This window comes from Myotis yumanensis, unplaced genomic scaffold (genome assembly GCF_028538775.1).
Source record: "Myotis yumanensis isolate MYYU_CA2020_CCGP unplaced genomic scaffold, mMyoYum1.0.hap1 SCAF_4, whole genome shotgun sequence".
Classification (NCBI taxonomy): domain Eukaryota; kingdom Metazoa; phylum Chordata; class Mammalia; order Chiroptera; family Vespertilionidae; genus Myotis; species Myotis yumanensis.
In genome coordinates, this window is record NW_027223755.1 from 90,294,360 (window position 1) to 90,319,976 (window position 25,617).

At 41.5% G+C, this 25,617-nt stretch overlaps 1 protein-coding gene across 2 annotated transcripts in view; it reads right to left on the minus strand.

The window, feature by feature from the left end:
• The window catches only part of BFAR (bifunctional apoptosis regulator), a 31,018-nt gene that overhangs the window by 3,028 nt on the left and 2,373 nt on the right, over positions 1-25,617 (minus strand). The window contains exons 1-7 of one of the 2 annotated variants that reach the window (XM_070412947.1): positions 25,287-25,490; positions 13,998-14,334; positions 11,413-11,617; positions 10,551-10,720; positions 7,675-7,819; positions 2,098-2,271; positions 166-368 (exon numbers count right to left, since the gene is read on the minus strand). In XM_070412947.1, coding sequence (XP_070269048.1) covers positions 166-368; positions 2,098-2,271; positions 7,675-7,819; positions 10,551-10,720; positions 11,413-11,617; positions 13,998-14,260 — 1,160 coding nt within the window. In that variant the 5' untranslated portion in view covers positions 14,261-14,334; positions 25,287-25,490. Of the gene's footprint in view, positions 1-165; positions 369-2,097; positions 2,272-7,674; positions 7,820-10,550; positions 10,721-11,412; positions 11,618-13,997; positions 14,335-25,286; positions 25,491-25,617 lie in introns of those variants that run through there. The other variant, XM_070412946.1, reaches the window with a different exon arrangement.

Genomic DNA, 25,617 nt, shown 5'->3' on the forward strand with positions numbered 1-25,617 from the left:
ATGAAAACCTCTCCACCCTGCTACCACAAAGTAACTTTTCCTATTTGCTGCTTAAGTAAGTGTTTCAAAACCAGAACACTAGGAGTCTTTGTGTCTAAGTAATACTTTAGACATCTTTTCCAATCCCCATTGCTCCAACCATATCCAATATAAAAACACACTTACTTCAGTTCACTTCTTGACCAGATCCTCCAAAAAGAGAATAATTCCAGAACCGACAGTAACATGGCATTGACGATGAGAAACCGAGACGTCCAATAATGGACTTCCAGCCAGTCCCAAGCAAATTCAGCAATCAGCTGGTACGGAAGGAAGGAGTATTTGACAAGGAATTCTCTCCACTGCTTCCATGTGGGCTCTCTAAGATCCTTTAAAAATAACACACAAATAAAAATGGATACAAAAAATTATGAAGATTGACTTTTATACAAAATATTGTGGTTATTCCAGTGAGTTTTACATTTATTAAAACAAACAAACACACACACACACACACACACACACACACACACACCCAAACCATCTAAAATGAAATTTCCATCAACTTACCTTGTAATAATTAATCTTATATTGGCTAAATATTACCAAAGAGGTTGAACTGAGATTCTTGTTACATAATTCTAGAAGTTCAGAAGCAAAAAAAAATTCTAATCATGAGTTATAAAAAATGGGGTTGATATAAATTGATATTAACCAGTTTTATAATTTCATCATCACTGCATGTGTACCTCATTTCCTAAATTCAACATCTTAGCTGTGGTAGAAAGTTAACAAGTCATGGAAAAATTTAACACAAACCTTGGAAAAATAATTTTTGGGAAAATAAAAAGTTTGATTACAGATATTAGCAGATAATTAACAAAAGTATTTAAATAATTCATAGGCATCCAGAAGTTAAAAGAAGTTCAGCAAGACTATGCAATGAGTATTCCAAGAAACCCGATGCACAGGCAGGGGTTGCTGGGGCTTGTTAAAATGGAAAGGTCAGATGGGTTTCTAAGCTCCAGTCCAGCCAGGGCAGGTAACAGCTGGAAAGTGGGTAATTAGAGAAACATTGTGCAAAGGGGCTCATCAGCAGGCTTTGAACGATATCCAAGGCTGAAGTCAGGTAGGATACTTGCCTAAAATGTTTTAAAAAGGATATTAGGAGATTTAGGAATTCTATTTCAACATTTATGGGTATGGATCATAAATGACAATTCCTATATCCATGTGACTTTTTGATGTAAACAGATCAGAGGGATTTCCCCAAGAGCAGCAATGCAAAGGACAATATACCCTCAAAAAACCAACTAGACAGAAGAAATCACCTAGTCAATGGGATCCACCAATAACTCTGAAGGATCCATGGGTCAAACTGAAGAAACAAGAGCCATGATGCGCAACCATTTCAGGTTACAAGAGGACTCCCATCAGTGAGCTGGATGCTGGCTTACTGTTATGGCCAATAGGACAAATACTATCCCTGTCTGTGGTAACACAAGTAATCATTCATCCTTTGGGGATCCTATTGAAAGACAGATTACCAAGCTAGCAGACTCACAAATCTAACCCTCAGGCAATCTGGACCTATCCTATGTTGTATAAAAGAAATGCTGGTTTCCCCCGCTAAACATTTCAAATCCAGAGGATAGCCCCTCTTGCTATGCAAGATGGGAAACAAAATAGGCTTCTTGGGGTGGAAAAGATCTTTTTTTTTTTTTAATCCTCACCCAAAGATATTTTTTCCATTAATTTTTTAGAGAGAGTGGAGGGGAGGGAGGTGGAGGAGAGAAAGAAAACATCGATCTGAGAGAGACACATCTATTGATTGTTCCTGCATGCACCCTGACCTGGATCAAGCCTGCAACGTAGGTGCCCTTGACTGGGAACTGAGCCAACGACCCTTTGGTTCTCGTGAGCTTATGCTCCCACCACTTAGCCAAACCAGCCAGGGCAAAAGTCCCTTCTTTATTTTCTCTTGCAGAGGATCTCCTTGCAAAATCCAAATGAAAGCCGGAGTTGTTTACTCTTCATGACAAGCTACAGCCATGTCTCCAGTTCTGCACCACACTAAGAAATGGTAGAATAATTTCACTCAAGGCACTGCAGACCTACCAGAAGTTTGGTGAAGATGTCCTCCTCAGAGTTGTCTTCTTGTAGAGGACAGATGGTGTGGATGAAGGGTAGGAAGGTGTCTGTGTAGTCAAACAGGTAGAGGTACAGCAGACCAAGTCTGGGGGAACTCCTGAGGGCATAAAGCAGGAACAGGGACCTGCCTGGGTTCACAGCCTGCAGAAGACAGTGAGCACAAGGTCATGTTACAGCCTGGCAGCCAGTCCCCACCTATGCTCTGTCTGCAACCTCACGCCCTTTGCCATCAGCCATTTTTTGCGTGGTTTGCATAAACAATGAATGGAGAGAAGAGGCTTAGTTATATAAAGATCCAACCTCTCTCCACAGCTAGGGAAGGGAGAGGGGATGAGAAGCACAGTCCGAGGCACAACTAGTAGAACACAACCTTTTTAGAAAGCAATTCTGCAAAATGTACCACTCTTTTTTAAAAAACATATATTTTATTGATTTCAGAGAGGAAGGGAAACAGAGAGAGAGAGATAGAAACATCAATGATGAGAGAGAATCATTGGTCAGCTGCCTCTTGTACGTCCCCTACTGGAAAATAAGCTCACAACCTGGGCATGTGCCCCTGACCGGAATTGAACCTGAGACCCTTCAGTCCACAGGCTGTCCCTCTATCTACTGAGCCAAAGAGCAAGGGCCAAAGTGCATCACTCTTTTAAAAAAAAAATTTTTTTTTTAAATTGATTTCAAAGAGGAAGGAAGAGGGAGAGAGAGAAACATCAATGATTAGAGAGAATCATGGATCGGCTGCCTCCCACACGCCCCCTACAGGGATTGAGCCGGCAACCCGGGCAAGTACCCTTGACGGGAACCGAACCTGGGACCCTTCAGTCCTCAGGCCGATGATGTATCCACTGAGCCAAACCAGCCAGGGCAAAGTGCATCACTCTTAAAAATGTTTTAATTTAACCAATTTATTAGTAGGCACTACTTAAACATATTCTGAAGTGAAGAAGGTCTTATGTACAAAATGCTTAGCATTGCATTGTGTATGACAGAGAAAAAATAAGATATGCAACTTAAGTAATAAAGTTCCAGTAGATATTTAACCATTGAAAAATGAATATGAAAAGTTTTGGAGAATGCTCATGAATGTTAGGTGAAAAAAATATTCAAAGATGTGTAGCATTCTGATCTCAATGGTATCTGCACCATGAAAGCAAGGCCTTGTTCAGGGCTGAGATCCTTTTCCTAGTGGAGCACCTGGGTCACACCACTTGTCAATAAACATTTGCAGAATGAATACACACAAAAGAACTGTTTAAACCAGAGGTGGGCAAACTTTTTGACTCGAGGGCCACAATGGGTTCTTAAACTGGACCGGAGGGCCAGAACAAAAGCATGGATGGAGTGTTTGTGTGAACTAATATAAATTCAAAGTAAACATCATTACATAAAAGGGTACGGGTTTTTTTTTTTTTTTTTTTTTTTAGTTTTATTAATTTCAAACGGGCAGGATCCGGACCGCGGGCCGTAGTTTGCCCACGGCTGGTTTAAACTATGCACAGAAAATTTTCTAGAATAAAACAGAGCAGAATGCAATGCTAACTCTGTCTGAAACTCAGGTAGGATTATGGCAATTTATTTTCATGTTATTTACTTTTGTAAACTTTGCTACAATGAAGTGTACTCATATTTGTCCTGATAGTAAAAGTAACTAAAATAATTCAATTTACTTTATGCTACTAAGAATCAAACAAAACGGGCAAAAGATATGAATGGACACATCACCAAAGAAAATGTAAGGATGGCAAATAAACATATTAACCCTTTGCACTCCGCTGTCCCCTCTCAGGGGACATCGGAATTCTAGCATATCACTCGGATGTCCCCTCTCAGGGGACATTGCAGTTTATTAGTGATTACGGGGAATTGAGTTATTTCAATGCAACTTTTTGAGACATGCATGTTTCCCTGAAGTTTTATCTTGAAATGGCACAAGAAATTAAATCAAAATATCGTAAAATTACTAAGATATATACAAGAAATGTCAGCGGGTTTTGTGTCGGATTAAACAATAAACTACATATTCCCGATGTGGGACAAAGAAAACGGGACTGCATTGTGTGTTCTAACAGGAAAACACCTGGTGGCAGGCGTCAAACCACTTATTACTGTCAAACATGCACTAATCAGCCTGCAATGCATATTGGGGAGTGTTACAAAACTTATCATACTGTACAAAATTATAAACAATAAAATATTGTTTTTTTTGCAAATATACATTCCTCGATGTCACCCAATTCATATAAGTCCAATATCATTATAATACGTTACTTGGTTCCAAAATTATACTAAATAATACGAGGGTCTGTAAATGCACGTTTCCGCCACAAAGTAGCGTCGAGTAGCTGGTAGCCAATGTCCAGAATGGTTCGGAGTGTAAAGGGTTAACGCTCAGTCGACCAGTCATTATGACGTGCACTGACCACCAGGGGGCAGATGTCAATGCAGGAGAGGTCCCCTGGTGGTCAGTGCGCTCCCACAGCCAACCTCCTGCGACCCCCTCATCCCCCACCAAGAGGCTCTGATTGTCAGCTAGGTCAAGGGACTCTACCTGTGTATAAATTCATGCACTGGGCCTCTAGTGCTTTAATAAATTCTCAGGATTAGGGGTGTGGGGAGGGTGTGAAGAGGGACAGATGAAATAAGAATGCCCATGAGTCAATACATGTTGAATTTGCATATGAATAAATTCTTCCTTCTATTTTTGTTTATACATAAAGTTTTCTATAGTAAAAGATTACTTTAAAGATGGAACAATTTGAGCATCAATTAGAATAATTACTGAAATGTATTCAAACATATCAAGAATGTTAGTCTTCAGTTAATGTTCCTAAGAGAGAAATTGGTCACCTTGGAGATTAACAGGGAGTCAAATCAGACTTCTGAAACAGCTAAATAAAGGGAAAGAATCAAACACTTAATCTGACTTTCTGGTCTAAACTGTTATTAGGGTAATCAAAATGGTTGTTGAAGGAAATCCCCCCTCCCCCATTTTTTTCAGATGTATTTCAGCTAACATATGAAGAAAAATGAGCTCTGGCCAGGTGGCTCAGTTGGTTGGTACTTCGTCCCATACAACAAAAGGTTTCAGTGTGATTCCTGGTTAGGGCACATACGTAGGTTGCTGGTTCAGTCCCAGTAGGGGCAAAGAATCTATCTCTCTCTCTCCCTCTCTCTCGCTCTCAAAAAAAAAAAAAAATCAATAAAATGATATCGTTAATGAGGATTAAAAAAAAAGAAGAAATGAGAGAATTACAGTATTGCCATTTTGCAACCCTTAATGAACAATGAATCTAAACAATCAATGGTCACAGTGGCTGTAACCATAGAAAAGAGACAACTGAACATTATAAACATTACTAGAGGCCCTATGCACGAAATTTGTGCATGGGTAGGGTCCCTAGGCCTGGCCTGAGATCAGGGCCAATCTTCTGCAGCTGCCAGCATCCAGCCCCTTCCCCTCTGTGTGTGGGACAACTGGTAGGGTGATCCGGGCTCCGCTCACTTGCACCCACCTTGGTCTGGCGCCACCCACCCCTGGTTCCCCGTTCCCCGTTCCCCATCGGGTGATCGGAGCCTGCTGGCTAGGGGGGAGAGACTGAGAGGTTGGCTGGCAGGCCCCAATCAGGCAATCAGGGCCTGTGGGCTGGGGGCAGCTTCTGCTTTAAGGATCTGCCCCCTGGTGGTCAAAGCATGTCATAGCAACCGGTTGTTCTGCTGTCCAGTTATTTTGCATTTTTATATATATATATATATATATATATATATATATATATGCCTCTTAATGGAAGAAAACACAATTACCTATGAGGTAGTCTTGCCAAATATGAAACTGAAACCAAAGCAAGCTCTAGATCAGTGGTTCTCAACCTTCCTAATGCCGTGACCCTTTAATACAGTTCCTCATGTGGTGACCCCGAATTTCTTTTTTTTTTTTTTTTTTTTCCGAATTTCATTGTTACAAATTGAACATAATTAAAGCATAGTGATTAATCACAAAAACAATATGTACTTATATATGTGTTTTCCGATGGTCTTAGGCGACCCCTGTGAAAGGGTCGTTCGACCCCTAAAGGGGTCGTGACCCACAGGTTGAGAACTGCTATTCTAGATCAAACTACTAGAGTACAGGATATGTAAGGGACAAAGGAACCTATTGGGTGACAACACAGAAAGACAACCAGCAAAATTCAAGATGTGGGAAAACTGCAGGACAAGTTATTTGGTTTCTTCAACAAATAAATACAGGGTAACAAAAACAAGGAGGAGGACCTATAGACTAAGAGACTTAGGAGACATAACAACCAAAAGTGGACTTTGTTTGGACCCTGTTTGGAACAAATCTACTGGGGAAAAAAATGATGTGGGATATTTGAATACTGACAAGTGATAATATATAGAGAGAATTATTTTAGGGGGTACAATGGTGGTATTTTAGTTATTTTTATATTTATTTTTTAAAATATATTTTATTGATTTTTTACAGAGAGGAAGGGAGAGAGATAGAGAGTCAGAAACATCGATGAGAGAGAAACATCGATCAGCTGCCTCCTGCACATCTCCTACTGGGGATGTGCCCGCAACCCAGGTACATGCCCTTGACCGGAATTGAACCCGGGACCTTTCAGTCCGCAGGCCGACGCTCTATCCACTGAGCCAAACCGGTTTCGGCTATTTTAGTTATTTTTTTTCAGGATTCATCTTGTTTTATTCTCCCCCCCCCCTTTTATAATTGAATTTATTGGAGTGATAATGGTTAATAAAATTATATAGGTTTCAGGCGTACAATTCTATACTACATCATCTATCATGTATATTGTATTGTGTATTCAACTCTCCAAGTCAAGTCTTTAAAGGGCTCCTTAAGGGGTAAATCGTCTCAGATTTTCAAAATAATCTTTAGGTGGGGGTATTATTGAAATAAACATGGCCCTGGTATGGACAGAGGGCAGTTTTTTTTTATCCTGCTTTTGGGTATGTTTGAAATTTCCCATACTAATAGTTTCTAGAAAAATCTAACTTCTAAAAATAACTTTGTGTCCTAACTTAGGTGAGACATAGACATATATGGGAATACTTTATGCTAAAGTATTGTTTCCCAACATGTTTTCATTATTACCCCTTAAGAAGCCATAAAAGACATTATTTTTCAGGAGCTCCCCCACCCCATGCCCATGAATTGTTAATACCACATAAACATATACAGTTAATACAGAAATGAGAATAATCTCAGTGTACACCAACAGGAAAATGCATACATTGTCACAAACTTGTGCAATGGAAAACTGCCCACAAAGAAAACGAATGAACGGGAGCCACAGAGATAAACACCACTTGCAGAAGGACAGGCTCAGCTCGCGCCTCTTAGGTTAAGGTTAAAAGCGTATAGAACAATGCTCCTAGTGCTTTGCTGTAGGAGTGTGGCACCTATAGAGAGGGTGGGAGGCAGGGCTTCAGTCGTATCTGTGATATTTGAAGCAGTGGGCATGCAGGTGATTTATGTTGTTCTCTATACTTTTTTCAATTAAAAAAAAATAAAGAATTCACCTTATATTCCCAGAGATTTTGGGGGGGCTTCACGCCTAGTGCTTTGACACGCTCCAATTCCATGAGGATGGCTCTTCTGTGGCTGCTGTTTTCTATGGTATATGGTGCCCTTGAAAATTCTTCCTCTGTTAAAGTTAAAAGCAATCTGTGGTGGAGAAGGTGATAGGAGAATTTTTTTGAGGTTGTGTACTGGAAGGCAACTTTCCACAGAGTTCCATCTTATCAACACAAATACTTTAGCCCTGAGGTAAGGTAAGACGCCTAATATGTAAAATACCATGAATAACAGCAAACTATTGACTGCTTACTATTTGCCAATGACTATGTGAAAATACTTTCATAAATCATCACTGATCCATTTAACAATTCAGTAGGGTAAGTGGCCTTATGCCCATTTTGTGGGTGAGAAAACTGGCTCAGAGAAATAAAGTGACCTACCCAAGCCACACCCAGGCCTGCTTTGCTCCTAACCTTTGATCTCTCAGCTATGCACTCTGATCTCTCACATATACTTTGTTTTTTATTTTTCCTTTTTTCTAAACATCAAAAGTGGGACAATTTTATTTATTTATTTATTTGATTGGGGGGAGAGGGAGAGAAACAGACATCGGTGTGAGAGAGAAACACTGATTGGTTGCCTCCTGTAGGTGCCCCAACTGGGGATCAAACCCACAACCTGGGTATGTGCCTTGACCTGGAATCGAATCTGACACTTTCTGGTGTATGGGATGATGGACACTCCAACCAACTGAGCCACACTGGCCAGGGCTTGCTCTGTTTTTTAAAATTGTGTGTGCAAAGAAAAAAAGTTGGGAAGAAAGCCAATAAAACATTATGACATTAGAAGTAGTTGTTTTGGGTTGGTGATTTAATAAAAATAATTGTAGATGTCTTATCTATTCCCTTTCATCAGAAAACACAAATCCACCTGCACAGTGATTGTTAGAAACTCCCTTGCGCACTGGCAGGTGAGCCCCACACCACTGTTGGAGGACTGTGCACTGATGTCCTTCGTGGGTAATTTGCTAATATTTAAGTAGCAGAGGTTTACTCCCTTTGATCCAGCAATTCCAGTTTTAGGAATCTGTCCTCTGGAAGAAAGGCAGTTATGCAAAGATATGTTGTATTAACTAGAATGTTTTTTAAAACCACAATTCTGGGCTGGGGGAGGGAGCACACTAACTTTTACACAAAAAATCCCCCAGACAATTACAGTGGGAGCGTTCTGTTTACACAAAAGAGAGTCAAATATGAGAAGTTCAGTTCAGGGAGGAAAGTGACTGGGGTGGGAAGTGGGACAGTCAGGCAGCCTGGCAGTGAATGGACTCCAAGTCTGAAACAAGCAGCTCCTCTCAGCACTGCATGGTGTTCTAAGTAACATCCCTACACAGTCCCTCCAAGGAAGGGAGGGATCCCAGCAAAGATGGACAGTGCTCTGGAAGGGCAGGGGCTTGTTGATGGGCAGAAGCAGGCCTCCTCAGAGCAATTTATCAGTTCCTCATACTAATGCGTTCCTCCAGGTACTTGCTACAATGTTGTGTGAAACTGTCTATAAAAGGAAAAAGGAAATAATCCAAATATTTTTTGGTAGAGATCAATTAAATAGACTCTAGCACAGCGGTTGCCAACCTTTCGGACCTCACAGACCATCAGTGATCTGAGGACCACCAGTTGGCAACCGCTGCTCTACCATATATATATGCATATGTCTATATGTACATGTACACAAATATGTAAATATAGACACAAATCTATTTAGTGCACCGTATTTTCAGTTTAAAACAGTTTGACAGTTCCTCAAAAAGTTAAACACACACTTATGACCCAGCAATTGCACTCCAAGAGTACTGAAATATATGTCCACACAAAAACTTGTACACAAGCCGAGACCGGTTTGGCTCAGTGGATAGAGCGTCGGCCTGCGGACTGAAGGGTCCCAGGTTCGATTCCGGTCAAGGGCATGTACCTTGGTTGTGGGCACATCCCCAGTAGGAGATGTGCGGGAGGCAGCTGATCGATGTTTCTCTCTCATCGATGTTTCTAACTCTCTATCTCTCTCCCTTCCTCTCCGTAAAAAAAAATCAATAAAATATATTAAAAACACACACACACACACACACACACACAAAAAACAACAACACAAAAACTTGTACACAAATGATCATAGTGGAATTGTTCATAATAGGCCCAAACTGGAATCAACCCAAATGTCCATAAACTAAAGAATGGATAAATAAAAGTGGTATAGTCACATAATGGAATATTATTCAGCCATAAAAATGAATGCTACAACTTGGATGGACCCTTAAAACATGATATGAAAAAGCCAGACATAAAAGGCCACATAGTGTATAATTCCATTTATATGAAATACTCTGAATAGGCAAATACACAGAGACAGAAAGTAGAATGGTGGTACATAGGGCAGAGTGATGGGGGAAACAAGGATTGAGCTTTCTTTTTGGGGTTGATGAAAATGTTCTAAAACTAGAACATTATCATATCTGTGAATACATTAAAAACCACTGACTGCCCTAACCGGTTTGGCTCGGTGGATAGAGCGTTGGCCTGCAGACTGAGGGGTCCCAGGTTGGATTCCGGTCAAGGGCATGTATGTACCCTGGTTGTGGGCACATCCCCGGTGGGGCGGGGGGGAGGGTGCAGGAGGCAGCTGATTGATGTTTCTAGCTTTCTATCCCTCTCCCTTACTCTCTGTAAAAAATCAATACGATATAAAACAAAACAAAACAAAACAACAACAAAAACCCAACCCACTGACTATACACTTTAAATGGTGAATTTTCTGGTATGTAAATATGTCTCAATAAAGCTGTTTTAAAAAATGTCAGTGATGTGTCAAAGATTTTGCTCCTCACCTTCCATTTACTCTTTCGGCTAAAAACCTGTCTCTGTAGAGAGAGGCCCAAGGGCCCAACTGCTCCAGCCAGAGGACAACTTCTTCTGCTGTCCATTTGGCCACAGCCTTGTGGACCAGGAGGTCATGCTCAGATTCCCTGCTGCTCCAGTGATACACGAGCAGGACCACCTGGGGAAAAGTGACAAGGACTTTAAGACACAGAAAAGTTAGGGGTGCCAGTTTCTAAATATGTGAATGTGGGGCAGGGAAGGGGAGAGGCTGAGCTAGCGGGGAATTATGCCAAGTCTGTACACAGAAGCAGGGCAAGGCCAGTGCCAGAGAGCGCGGGAGCACAACTCCCAGCAGGCTCAACTCTCTGCTGGTTGTTGGGTCAGAAGGGAACAGAGACAGGAGCGGAGGGACTCTTCACAGGGTGCCTGGGAACACCGAACCCATGACCCCATCAACCCGGCCAACATGACTAACTCATGTGCTTTTTCTATTGAAAAATTTATAACATATAGATTTCTGTAGCATGGAACTTAAGGAAATAGTCTTTACATTGGGAGTTAGTAAAAGGCTGTGCTCAGGACACTATCAAGGCAGACATGGTCTCATATTCCAGTTCTGTCTCCTATTTCCTCATCTCTAAAATGGGAGGAAGATGAAATGAGAGAAAGCTAACATTTACTGGGCTCTGGCTATTATGTTGTTGAGTTGAGTAAGCAACATCCTCAAAGACTCATACAACCCAGCAGATTTCAATGAATGCAGTGAACTACCACAAATAGCTATGTCATCAATCATTTAGGTTACTTAAACAGAACTGACTTCAGTAGAAACCCTGGGAGGTGGGGACAGTGAAAAAGTTATCAACTTACTGCCACACCAGTTAAAGCTGAGAGCACTCCTGAAAAGAATCCCCCTCCTCTCTGCTGATTCACTCGGCCTGCGTTGGGAGCTAAAGAAATCTGATCATTCCCATATTTTTGAAAGGCTGCAAGGCTCTGGACTATGTCATTATTCTGCTGAACGTCTTCCAATCGCATCCTAACGGCATCAGGAAATAACTTTTCAATGGCATCCCTATGAAGAACAGAAAAGTCACAACAGAGTTGTTTTGCTAAATATACTTACAATGTCTAAAAGCCAAAACAATACTGTCAACATTTAATAATATGCAAGTACTCTAGTACTTTTCAAACAGTAAAAAAATGGGAAATGAACTATTTTTAGGGGACATATTAGGAAAACAGCTAAATAAAACACAGTATATTCATACAATGGCACACTACATAGCTTTAAAAATGAATTTACTGGATATCACTGTTTATCAAGATGGATAAATTTAAGACATACATAGTATTGAATGAAAACAGTAAACTTTAATTGATTTTTTTTTTTACAGAGAGGAAGGGAGAGGGATAGAGAGTTAGAAACATGGATGAGAGAGAAACATCGATCAGTTGCCTCTTGCACACTCCCTACTGGGGATGTGCCCGAAACCAAGGTACATGCCCTTGGCCGGAATGGAACCTGGGACTCTTCAGTCTGCAGGGTGACGCTCTATCCACTGAGCCAAACCGGTCAGGGCTGAAAACAGTAAACTTTAGAACTATACAGATAGAATACCACTGATAATGAGAAAGTGTTTACATTTCTTATAAAGATTATATATATATATATATATATATATATATATATATATAATCTTTATAAAATCTGAAAGAAATCACAACTAAGTAATAACTGAAATTACTCTGGGACAAAGGAAGGAAGGATTATAAGATGGAGAGGGGGTCAAAGGGATTTTTAGCTTTATCACTAATGCTCTAATATTTTAAAAAGAATGTAAACAAATCAATGTATGTATGTATTGCTTAGGTTATTAAAAATTAATTCGTGCCCTAACTGGTTTGGCTCAGTGGATAGAGCATCAGCCTGCGGATTGAGAGGTCCCAGGTTCGATTCCGGTCAAGGGCATGTACCTTGGTTGCAGGCAAATCCCCAGTTGGGGGTGTGCAGAAGGCAGCTGATCGATGTTTCTCTCTCATCCATGTTTCTAGCTCTCTATCCCTCTCCCTTCCTCTCTGTAAAAAATCAATAAAATATATTAAAAAAAAATTTAATTCGTGCCCTGGCCGGATAGCTCAGTTGATTAGAGCATTGCCCCAATACACCAAGGTTGCTTGCAGGTTTGATTCCTGGTCAGGGCACATACAATCAACCAATGAAAGCATAAAGAAATGGAACAAATCAGTTCTTCTCTCTCTTTCTCAAAAAAAAAAAAAAAATTTAATTTGTAAAAAAAGAAAAAAGTGAAGTTGAGTAGTAAGAGAAAAGATCAACCATCAAGACCAAAGTGTTTGTAAATACACCTCCTGTGAAAAAGAGAAAGCTGAATTAATGTTTTCATGAAACTTTTTGGTACTCTATTAATACCAAAACAACAACAGAAGAAGAGACAAGGAATTTAGTCTCAAATACCTCATAATAAGCAACATCCCCAAAGAACTTTAAACATTACGAACATTATGAATGGAATAACCTGATAACTGAAAGGTGTATTGCCATTTATTGTGTGATGCTATGTACGCAATAGAACCTACTTCAATTAATGTGTTAGCTGGCACAGAGGTTAGTCAAAGACTATGAAAGTCAGCATCAAACCAGTTACTCAGAATTATACAGTTACTAGAGGCCTGGTGCACAGATATGTGCAGCAGTGGGGTCCTTTGGACTGGCCTATGGGGATTGGACTGAAACTGGCAGTCCGACATTCCCCGAGGAGTCCTGGAGTGCGAGAGGGCACTCTGCAAATTTGCTCAGCAGATCCTGCGTTGAGCGTCTGCCCCCTGGTGGTCAGCGTGCGTTATAGCTACTGGCTGGTCGGCCGGTCACTTAGGCTTTTATATATATAGATAGCATTTTCCTCATTAGACCTAGAGTGTTTTCATCGAATACACATCAATAAAAAGTATTATATGGCCTGGCTGGTGTGCCTCAGTGGTTGAGCGATGACCTGTGAACCAGGTCACAGTTTGATTCACGGTTAGGGCACATGCCCAGGTTGCAGGATTGATCCCTAGTGGGGGGTGTGCAGGGGGCAGCCAATCAATGATTCTCTCTCATCACTGATGTTTCTATCTCTCTCCCCCTCTCCTTTCCTCTCTGAAATCAATAAAAAAATATTTTTAAAAAAGTATTATATGGCAAGGATTATAAGCAATGGTCTGATAACGAGTATTTCTTTTATTTATAATAAATATAAACAAATCACAGTCACCTATGAGGAAGGGAGTTTGGATTTTCAGGTCCTTAAGCTCCCTGACTTACATTCCAGCAGATCCAGAATGACCACAGTGGAGGTCGGTTCTGTGTGTCTGTGTTTTTCAGACATGGCTGCCCCATTAAGAGAAACTGTATCAAACAAGCAGTATGTGCTACCAACATGGACTGAGCATACCTGAGGAGAATATTGACTTTGGGGAAACCTTCCCATTTTTCTCTGCATTCTGGACACTCAGTTTTCTTTGAAGAGGTCCACCATAAAGCTAGGCAGTGCCGGCAGAAGCTGTGACCACAGTTCAAGGTGGTGGGGTTAATCAGGATGTCGTAACAGCAGTGGCAAGAAAATTCACTAACAGAAATCTGAGGGCTGGTGCTCTCGAGGGGATCATCTTTCTCAAGGGTCATCATGTTCAGGTCATGTTGCTGAGACTCCTCCATCTCTTAGCAAATTGTGTGTTTCGCAGGCATAGAAAATTTCAGACTTAGAAAACTGCTGTAAAGCATCATTAAATCTAGAAAAAGAGAGAGACAGCAACAGAAATAGGACAATTAGTTTAGTAGGTATTTGAGATTACTGACATTCAATTAAAGCTAATTTTTAAATGTGACAAATATGATTTCTAAAAATTCACATTCCAAAAACCAGATAAACGTTATTGGATTTCTATCTGGCCTGTCTTACTTTTGAAAATTAGGTAAAGCAAAATAGTGTAGTGGCAAATTCAATAGACTTGGGAGGCAGTGTGGAGAATTCTAGATCCTACTCTTTCACTAATTTCTTCTGAAAATGTAATTTCTCTAGTCTCAGTTTTCTCAATTAAAATCTTTTCAGTGGGTGTGATTTAACACTTGGAGTGGGGGAAACGAGTTAAGTCGGCTCGCGTGAATTGCGCGTACTCTGCGGGAGCCGTCTTAACTCGGTTCATATAGATTTGCGGTGGAGTGCGGGAAACGTGTAAACTCGGGCCGATTGTAACTGCGTATTACCAAATATTTGTTTGTTTGCCGTTCACAAAGATACCTACCTGCGTATGCGAACCGTTTCATACCCATTGGGGTAATAGGTATCATAAAAATCCCTGATTTTGCGCGGGAAACCTAAATAATTGCCCGCGCCATCTTATATTTTGGCGGGAAATTCACCCCACACCGGAGTGTTAAAATAAACCAGCTTCTTGGCCCAGTAAAATGTCTGGAGTTGGCAATAATAGATGTATTTCAGTTTGGCTCAGTGGATAGAGAGTCAGCCTGCAGACCAAAGTTCCTGGGTTCAATTCCGGTCAAAGGCATGTACCTTGGTTGCAGGCTCCTCCCTGGCCTGGGCCCTGATCGGGGCTCGTGCAGGAGGCAATCAATTGATGTGTTTCTCTCACATTGATGTTTCTCTCTGTCTTTCCCTCTCTCTTCTGCTCTCCTTAAAAATCAATGGAAAGACTTCGAGCCGGAGGAACAAAGATGGCGGCATAAGTTAACGCTGGAGTTTGCCGCCTCGAACAACCAATTCAAAAATACAACTAACAGACATCACCCAGAACCACAGGAAGGCTTGCTGAGGAGAGACTCTTCAACTAGAAGTAAAGAGAAATCCATACAGAGACTCAGAGGAGGCGCAGTGCGGAGGTGAAATACTAAGGTGCGGAGGGCGCGGTTGTTGGTTTCAATCGGGAGGGAGTTTCAGACTCTGAGCTCCAGATCCGGGCGAGTCTCTAGGGACCCAGACTCAAACAGGAGAAGTGGGAAGGCAGCTTTCTCTCTGAGGTTTGCAGCGGATGCAGAGCCGCTGGGGATGGAACTGAGAGCAGCTATAACTGCTTGCTCCGCCCACCCTGTAGATCCCCTGGGACCCGCCCCGTCCGCCCAAGCCCTGCACAGAAGCATGTGCCGGACAGCCTCAGGCAGATTCAGCACAGAAGTTCTCCCACTGCAGACACAGCTGCTGACTCTCATAGCCAGATAACCTGGAAGTCAATTCACCCCTAGTACTGCCAACAACGATTAAGGCTTAACTACAACAAGACTGCGCACAAAGACCACAAGCGCGTGCACCAAGAAAGCATAAAAAATGCGGAGACAAAAAAACATGCCAGAAGTGGAGGATATAGAGCTAAAAAACGCACTTTTGAGGGCTTTCAATAATTTGCTAGAAACTGCCGATAAACTTGATGAGAGCCTCAAGAAATCTAATGAGACCCTCGATGTTGTGATAAAGAACCAACTAGAAATTAAGCATTCACTGACTGAAATAAAGAATATTATACAGACACCCAACAGCAGACCAGAGGAGCGCAAGAATCAAGTCAAAGATTTGAAATGCGAAGAAGCAAAAAACACCCAACTGGAAAAGCAAAATGAAAAAAGAATCCGAAAATGCGAAGATAGTGTAAGGAGCCTCTGGGACAGTTTCAAACACACCAACATCAGAATTATAGGGGTACCAGAAGATGAGAGACAGCAAGATATTGAAAACCTATTTGAAGAAATAATGACAGAAAACTTCCCCCACCTGGTGAAAGAAATGGACTTACAGGTCCAAGAAGCGCAGAGAACCCCAAACAAAAGGAATCCAAAGAGGACCACACCAAGACACATCATCATTAACACTTGGGTTGCGGGTGAATTTCCCGCCAAAATATAAGATGGCGCGTTAAAATGCCTATATCTTTTGAAGTATGGGTTCGACTGAAATGAAATATTTGGTAATACGCAGTTACAATCGGCCCGAGTTTACACGTTTCCCGCACTCCACCGCAAATCTATATGAACCGAGTTTAAGACGGCTCCCGCGGAGTACGCGCAATTCACGCGAGCCGACTTAACTCGTTTCCCACAACCCAAGTGTTAAAATGCCAAGAGCAAAAGACAAAGAGAAAATCTTAAAAGCAGCAAGAGAAAGAGACTCAATTACCTACAAGGGAATACCCATACGAATGTCAGCTGATTTCTCAACAGAAACTTTGCAGGCCAGAAGGGAATGGCAAGAAATATTCAAAGTACTGAATACCAAGAACCTACAACCAAGATTACTTTACCCAGCAAAGCTATCATTCAGAATTAAAGGTCAGATAAAGAGCTTCACAGATCAGGAAAAGCTAAAGGAGTTCATCACCACCAAACCAGTATTATATGAAATGCTGAAAGGTATCCTTTAAGAAGAGGAAGAAGAAGAAAAAGGTAAAGATACAAATTATGAACAACAAACATGCATCTATCAACAAGTGAATCTAAGAAACAAGTGAATAAATAATCTGATGTACAGAATGAACTGGTGATTATAATAGAATCAGGGACATAGAAAGGGAATGGACTGACTATTCTTGGGGGGGAAAGGGGAGTGGGAGATGAGGGAAGAGACTGGACAAAAATCGTGCACCTATGGATGAGGACAGTGGGTGGGGAGTGAGGGCGGAGGGTGGGGCGGGAACTGGGAGGAGGGGAGTTGGGTGGGGGAAAAAAGAGTAACAAATGTAATAATCTGAACAATAAAGATTTAATTAAAAAAAAAGATTCCAAGAATTTTTATCACCAGTTGAAGAGTCCATATTAACCTGAGAATATGGATCACTCTGTATCACTGAATCAATCTTTTTTAAAAAAAAGGCATTTTTCAATTACAGTTGACATTCAATATTATATTTGTTTCAGCTATTCATTAGGAGGTTTTAAGGATGAAATAAGAGAATGCAAGTAAAGTGCCTAGTACAGAGCTGGGCATATGGCAATTTACCTTATTTTCAATTGCAGTGATAAGAGAATTTTATCACCCTTTATAAGGTGAACATTTTTACATAGAACATGATAACACTATAATTTAAATTAGCAAATCTATAAACAAAGACTAGAAGAAAATACAATGAAGTATTAGGAGTGGGTGTGTTGAGTGGAGAGGGTCATGATTGTTTGCTTGGTTTTTCTTTGTACTTATGGAGTTGTTCTTAATGAAAATGTCTGACATTATAATAATTGTAAAATACCCTATCTAATAAAAGAGAAACATGGTAATTAGCCATACATCCGTTACACTTCCCATTGGCTAGTCAGGGCAATATGCAAATTAACTGCCAGCCAAGATGGCGGCCAGCAGCCAGGCAGTTTAAAGCGAACAGGAGGCTTGCTTGCTCCAGTGACAGTGGACTCCAACGTTCCCTGCCTGACTTGCTGGCCTCTCAGCTGCAACTCTAAGCAACTATGTTGCAAATATAGAAGCTAAAAAAACCCCCAGAAACCTGCTTTAGTCAGCCGGGCTTCAGCCAGCCGGACCGCAACATTGTATCAAATACAGAAGGTAAACAAAGGCCAGAAACCTGCTTTCAGCAGCAGAGGCCTCAGAGCTAAAGCTGGCCCAGAATAAAAAGAAAAAAAAAAAGAAAAAAAGGAGCGGTTGGGAGCTTCAGTCACCCGCCAGCCTGAAAACAGCCCTGAGCCCCTCAGCCAGCCTGGCCAGGCACCCTAGTGGGGACCCCCACCCTGATCCAGGACACCCTTCAGGGCAAATCAGCTGGCCCCCATACGTGCACCAGGCCTCTATTCTATATAGTAAAAGGGTAATATGCCTCCCGGCACTGGGATCAGTGGAGCAGCGAGGCCTCCCGGCACCAGGATCAGCGTGACAGGGGGCAGCGCCCAAACCCCCTGATCGCCCTGCGGCTCTGTGTGTGACAGGGGGTGTGGCCACAACCTCCCTATCCGCCCTGCTCTGTTCGTGACAGGGGACGGTGCCCCAACCCCCTGATCACCCTGCAGCTCTGTGTGTGACAGGGTGTGGCACCCCAACCCCCTGATCGGCCCTGCTCTGTGTGTGACAGGGTGCAGCGCCCCAACCCCCTGATCGGCCCTGCTCTGTGGGTGATAGAGGGTGGCGCCCCAACCCCCTGATCCGCCCTGCTCTGTGTGTGACGGGGGCGGTGCCCCAACTCCCCTATCGGCCCTACTCTGTGAGTGACAGGGGGGAGCTCCTCAACCCCCTGATGGGCCCTGCTCTGTGTGTGACAGTGGGGAGCTCCTCAACCCCCTGATCGGCCCTGCTCTGTGTGTGATAGGGTATGGAGCCCCAACCCCTCTGATGGGCCCTGCTCTGTGCATGACAGGGGGCAGTGCCCCAACCCCCTGATCTGAGCTGCTCTGTGTGTGACAGGGGGTGGCACCCCAACCCCCTGATCGGTCCTGTTCTGTGCATGACAGGGGGCAGCGCCCCAACCCCCTGATCAGCCCTGCTCTGTGCATGACAGGGGGTGGCACTGCAACCTCCCCATCAACCCTGCTCTGTGCATGATAGGGAGCAGCGCCCCAACTCCCCCATCGGTCCTGCTCTGAGCCAAACCAGGGGCTGTACCTAGGGATTGGGCCTGCCCTCTGCCACCTGGGAGCAGGCCTAAGCCAGCAGGTCATTATCTCCTGAGGGGTCCCAGACTGCGAGAGGGCACAGGACGGGGCTGAGCGACCCCTTCTTCCCCCCGAGTGCACAAATTTTTGTGCACTGGGCCTCTAGTATATATATAAAATTATAAAAAGTATACTGTATTATATTTCTTTTGGCCAAACACTAATGGGAGATTTTCAACTCAGAATACTAACAGAACTAAATTTTAAGCTTAGTGTTAATTTAAATAAGTAATAGTTATTCACAATTGATGGTAGCAAAGAGGGAAATAATCTTTTGTATAGGTCTATTAAAAACTGTTCTATTTGAGCTCTGACCAGTTTGGCTCAGTGGATAGAGTGTTCGCCTGCGGACTCAAGGGTCCCAGGTTTGATTCCGGTCAAGGGAATGTACCTTGGTTGCGGGCACATCCTCAGTGGGGAGTGTGCAGGAGGCAGCTGATCGGTGTTTCTCTCTCATCGATGTTTCTAACTCTCTATCCCTCTCCTTTCCTCTCTGTAAAAAATCAATAAAATATATTAAAAAAAAAAACTGTTCTATTGGGAAGAAAAGAATCTAAATAAATGTTCTTAATGACAAATTCTAAATTATTTCTGATAATCACATTTGCTCATTACTTGCATGTTCAGGAACACTTTTTGTTGTAATTAATCCTCACCTGAGGATATATTTTCTATTGATTTATTTTTTATTTTAGAGAGAGCAGAAAGGAGGGTGAGATGGGGGAGAGAGAAAAAAAATCAATGTGAGGACAGGGAAGGCTGGGGGCGGGGGTAGCAGAGAGTGAACCTGCAACCCAGATACGTGCCTTTAACCAGGAATTGAACCTGAGACCCTTTGATGCACAGGCTGATGGTCTAACCACTAAGCACCCTGGCCAGGGCTATTTAGGAACCTTGAAAAATTTTCTAAGTGCTTTACTTTGTACAGTCTCTTCAAATTGCTAAAGAAGTCAGAGATCTTATATATAGGTTTCTGGAAAAAGAAATCATTTTGAGTAGTTTCTTTACTTGGTTAATAGTTATTAAATAACTACCATGTGGATAGTATCATCCCAGGAAATAAATAACTGAAACACTGCTATTTATTGAACTTTTCCTATGAGCTTGGACATTGGGAAGGCCCTTTAGGTACATTCATATTCACATCGGACTCAGTGTCAAAGGAAAGATACAAGGTTTCCATTGAGGGCTGGGCAAGGGGTCAGGAAAGATGGGCCTGACTTGGGCGCTGCTCTCAGTATTTTCATGGGGAGCAATGAGTGATATAGGAGCTACAGGTCAGATACAGGGTCTTATGTGCCTGGTTAAAGACAGGTGAGCCAATGGGAGCACATAAAGGTTTCAGAGGCAATGAGATCAGATAGCTGTGCATTAGGATAATAAATCTCATCAAGAAGGATTAGGTTGGAACAAGTTACAAATGAACTGTTATCACTGCTGGAACTAAGGTGACAAAAATGAAAATGGCAAAGGTAGTAAAAGAAAGGGATCAATCTATCTAGAAGATGTTAAGAAAATAATTTATGGGCTCTGGTCGGGTAGCTCTGTTGGTTAGAGTGTTGTCCTGATACATCAAAGTTGTGAGTTTGATCTCTGGTAAGAACACATACAAGAGGCAACTGATGAATGCATGAATAAGTGGAACAAATCGATGTTTCTCTCTTTTCTCTCAAATCAATAAAAAGAGAATAATAGTATTTCTAATAATAATAATAATAATAATTTGTGGACTTTGGTGCCTAGAGAGAAAGAAAACCCAAGATGCTGGCTAGGTTTCAGAACTGGGGAAGAAGAACAGTACAACTGATAGAAAGAGGTCATTGTAAACAGATGGGGCCATCTTGGAAAGGTTAGTTGGATTTTAGAAAAGTTGAGTTTGAGGTGATGTACAACTGTCTAGTGAGGAACTGGAGACACAAACAGAAGTTGGGAGTTAAAAGTGAGGCCAAATGCCCTGGCCAATTTGGGTCAGTGGACAGAGCACTGGCCCATGTATTGAAGTGTCCCAGGTTTGACTCTGGTTAAGGGCACATACCTTGGTTGCAGATTCGATCCCCAGCCCTAGTTGGGGTGTGTGTGGGAGGCAATCAATCAATGTGTCTCTCTTACATCAATATTTCTGTCTCACCCCTCCCTTCTACTCTCTCTATAAATCAATGGAAAAATAGCCTCAGGTGAGGATTAAAAAAAAAAAAAAAGAGTGAGGCCAAGTGTATGAATTTCAGTCATTTGCAGAGAAATGACTGTATATGAAGTTAATTTCTCACAAATTAGCCTTTTAAAACTAGAATGCCCCAGTAGTTCCTAGCTTACCAGATCTGAAAGTTTGTTTTTCATGAGAGAAAACAAATCACCCACTGACATCAAAGCGTATTTTATAACTCATATTTTGAAAAACTGAGGTGGCCACTGTTTTATAATTGTCTTCAACAAACTAAAAACTGCATGGACTTTGGACTACACCTTAGGAATTTGGCTAGTTTCATTTTACCCTAAATTCAAAAAGTGAAAGTTAACAGAAAAAATACACATCTTAACCAAATTCAGTAGATCTTTTCTGCTATTTCTACCTGTATGTATTAGGGTTATTTCCATTAAAAAAAAAAAAAAAAGGCAGTACTTCTAAAGGATGAAAGTGCCTCTTCAGTGATAAAATCGAGCTCAGACACTAAAGTTCCCAGCTTGGGTTCTGACTAAACACACCCTCCTCTGCTGGTTGTGATTAAATGCCTCTTTGAGAAGGCCTAGTGTTCATGAGGATGCTTATAGCTGTTCTCAGCACACTCACCAGCAGGTTGGAGCTGAGAGGTTCCTGGCTTTTTCTGAGCTGCTTCACAAGTAAGTATGTGTTAGAACATCCCTGTAGCCTCCTGGTCTTTTCCCCTTGTCTCAAAGGCCTCAGGGAGACAGCGGCCTATGGTTAGGATTGTGGCAAGACAGTCATCCCATTCCCACCTCGAGTGCCCCGTTCACATGGATACACTTCGATTTATGTCTAGTTATCACATGAAATTACAAGTGTTAACTACCTACTTCAAAACTAATGGAAAGAATGCCTGAATTTGGAAAAGTCCACCAAACTTCAAAGACAAGTTTAAGTTTTTTAAAATAGATTTTTTTATTGATTTCAGAGAGGAAGGGAGAGGGAGAGAGAAACATCAAACAGCTGCCTCCTGTACGCCCCCTACTGTGGAGGGAGCTGGCAACCTAGGTATATGCCCTGACTGGGAATTTATTGAACCTGTGATCTTTTGGTGCATGGGAGATGCTCAACCAACTAAGCCAGGGCATCAACAAAATTTTTTGTAGTTGTTGTTAATCCTCACCTGAGGATATTTTTCCATTGATTTTTAGAGAGAGTGGAAGGCAGTGGGGAAGAGAGAGAAACATCGATGTGAGAGAGACACATTGATTGCCTTCCACATGCCCCAACTGGGCTGGGGACTGAACCTGCAACCGAGGTACATGCCCCTGACCAGGAATCCAACCCATGACCCTTCAGTGTGCAGGCCAACGGTCCAACTATGAACCACACTGGCCAGGGCAATAATTTTTAAAATTACTGCTTCTATTCTGCTTTAGACTCAGAGGATAGATAACCCTACTAAGCAGACGCAGTGTGTGAAAGGCTCTGGAGGAACATGAGGGCAGGGAGTAAGTCTAAAAATTCTAAGTAGGCTTTATTGTCATCATATCCCCAGAGACCTAGGTTAAAATGAATGGAGTGAGAGTTTGTGGGCTCTTCTATGAATCAAATATTTTATACAAGGCCTTTAAAGACACTTATTTTAATTTTTGGAGGTATTATTTACTTCCTGATTCTGAGAGACTGTGTGATGCACCTCAGTTTTAAAATCTGAAGATAGGACCTGGCTGTTGTGATTCAGTGGTTGAGCGTTGAACTATGAACCAGGAGTTCACAGCTGGATTCCGGGTCAGGGCACATGCCACAGTAGCAGGCTCCGATCCTCAGTTGGGGGCATGCAGGAGGCCGCTGACCAATGATTCTCTCTCATCATTGATGTTTCTATTTCTCTCCCTTTCCCTTTCTCTCTGAAATTAAAAAATAATTAAAAAATATATTTATGTATATATAATAAAATCTGGAGATAGGTTGTGAGACCAGGTTCCACTATTTAAGAGCCATGAGATCATGGAGAAACAATTTATTCTCTCCAAGTCTAACATTAGCATATGCAAGGAACGGGTTACTACTGCCCACCTCATAGGATGCATGTTAGTTGTGGTACTTAGGAAGTGTTTACTAAATGTGGTCTCTTCTTCCATATCATATTCCAGCTGGATAACACTTCCCAACTCATGCAACTGAGGAATCCCTAAAATTGTTCTCATGTCCATGCCATAAAATCAACTCATTCTAACAGCTCACCAATGTAACTTTTAAAACACCTGGAGACATATTACTTCCTGAAGAACATACCATCTCTAAAATTTCAGTGTTAACAAATGTCATACAATCTTAAAAAGTATTAATATGTGAAATATGGCATGAATATCACATATATGAACAAACTGTATAATTAACCTTTTCTAAGATGTTCATGGGTTTGGTCTATTGGTTTTGATAGAAAAAATGATCATAGTCTCCAAAATGGGCAATTTTAAGATATCTATCACCATAACCTTTTTTTATGGTTTTCCAAAGAAATTCCTAATTGGCATGTATAGTTATCGGAAAAAAATCTATGAAAAAAGGGGGCTGAGATACAAACAATCTCCCAGTAATTAATTCTATGTAATGAAAGAACCTGGAATGAACTTGGCTATTCCTCCTTTGGAAGCAAAGTTGTCTGATCTGGTCAGTATCCAGAGGGCTACTATCTCATGATTACTATGCTGTTACCTGTTTGATTCTTTAGTCACCCAACAGGCACTCAATTAATACATTTTATTGAGTTTATAACAAAAGAATGCATTAATTCTGAGTTCAAGTTAAGAATTTTTACACCTTAGCTTATAAAGATTCATTATGTAATGATTATTAATTCTCTAAGACTGTGGTTGGCAAACTGCGCCTCATGAGCCACATGCGGCTCTTTGGCCCCTTGAGTGTGGCTCTTCCTAAGCCTTAGGAGTACCCTAATTAAGTTAATAACAATGTACCTACCTATATAGTTTAAGTTTAAAAAATTTGGCTCTCAAAAGAAATTTCAATCGTTGTACTGCTGATATTTGGCTTTATTGACTAATGAGTTTGCCGACCTCTACTCTAAGAGATCATAATCTTCAAACTGGTTTGTTCAGTGGTATATAATTATAATTCTACCTCTTCATTCAACAAGACGCTTGTTGTGATTAGAGTACATACCTAATGCTTTAGGAATAATTCTTTGAAGGGCAAATTTATAGGGATTCTAGCCTGAAAATTATGATCTCAATCATTTCTTAGCAGAGCTGTTCACTACAAGAATAAAAATATTTTGGCTTTATATGGGCCTCTAATTAGACCATTTCTTCTCAATACACATTACCTGACATCAGAGAATATTGACAATTGCTAACATTTACCAAGCCCTTAAATGTGAAAGGCATAAGAATCCCAAGGGATAATTATCATCTCTATTTTATAGACAAGAAAATGGAGGCCCAAATCCTGGTCTGACTTAAAAGTTTGTCCTCATAACACTACATTATCCCAATAATGTAATCAATAACAGTTATTAGTTCAAAGGACCGAGTTGCTGCTTTATTATCAAGGCCACATCAGAGAGCTGCTATTGCAAAGCTGAGAAGTCCAAACTAGTGAAAACAAACTAGAATCTAACAACACTGCATTTTGAAACATGAACTCTCACATGTGACTCCTAAAGTGAGTATGCTGTCTAGGAGATAAATAAGCAAACATTCACAATAGAAATAGGGATGAGGGTGGTTGGGAGCACCCCATTTCTGGCACCCAAGTCCACCTCTGGGGACATCACTATAAACACTACCCAAATACTACAGACATCAGTAAATGTTCAAAGAGTGACTACGCATTTCTAGTGACTATGAAATTAAAAAAAAAAAAAGTGCCCAAATGTAAGCAGGGCAAGAGTCAGCAATGGCAATAAAAGAGACTTACGTGCACTTCTGGCAGGTGGCAAAAATTGGCTTTCCTTAAGAGAAGCCTTTACAAGAGAAGCATTTCCAGGCTCTTAGCATACAGAACCTTGTGTTTCTCTGGCTCCAAATAGATCTTCTTTCTGGATGAGGTCAGAAATCACTAGGACAAAGGTGGCTAGTAGCTCACTGGATGTTGACTTGCTGCCTGAACTTTTGCACCCATGATTTACTGCCTATGAGTGGTGTTGAGCAAGAAGAAAGAGCACATTGAGAAGGGTGTCCTGGCTCTCTCTAGAGACTGTCCTCTTTCTTTTCTGTTACACAGCATATATTCAATGACCTATCCTGTA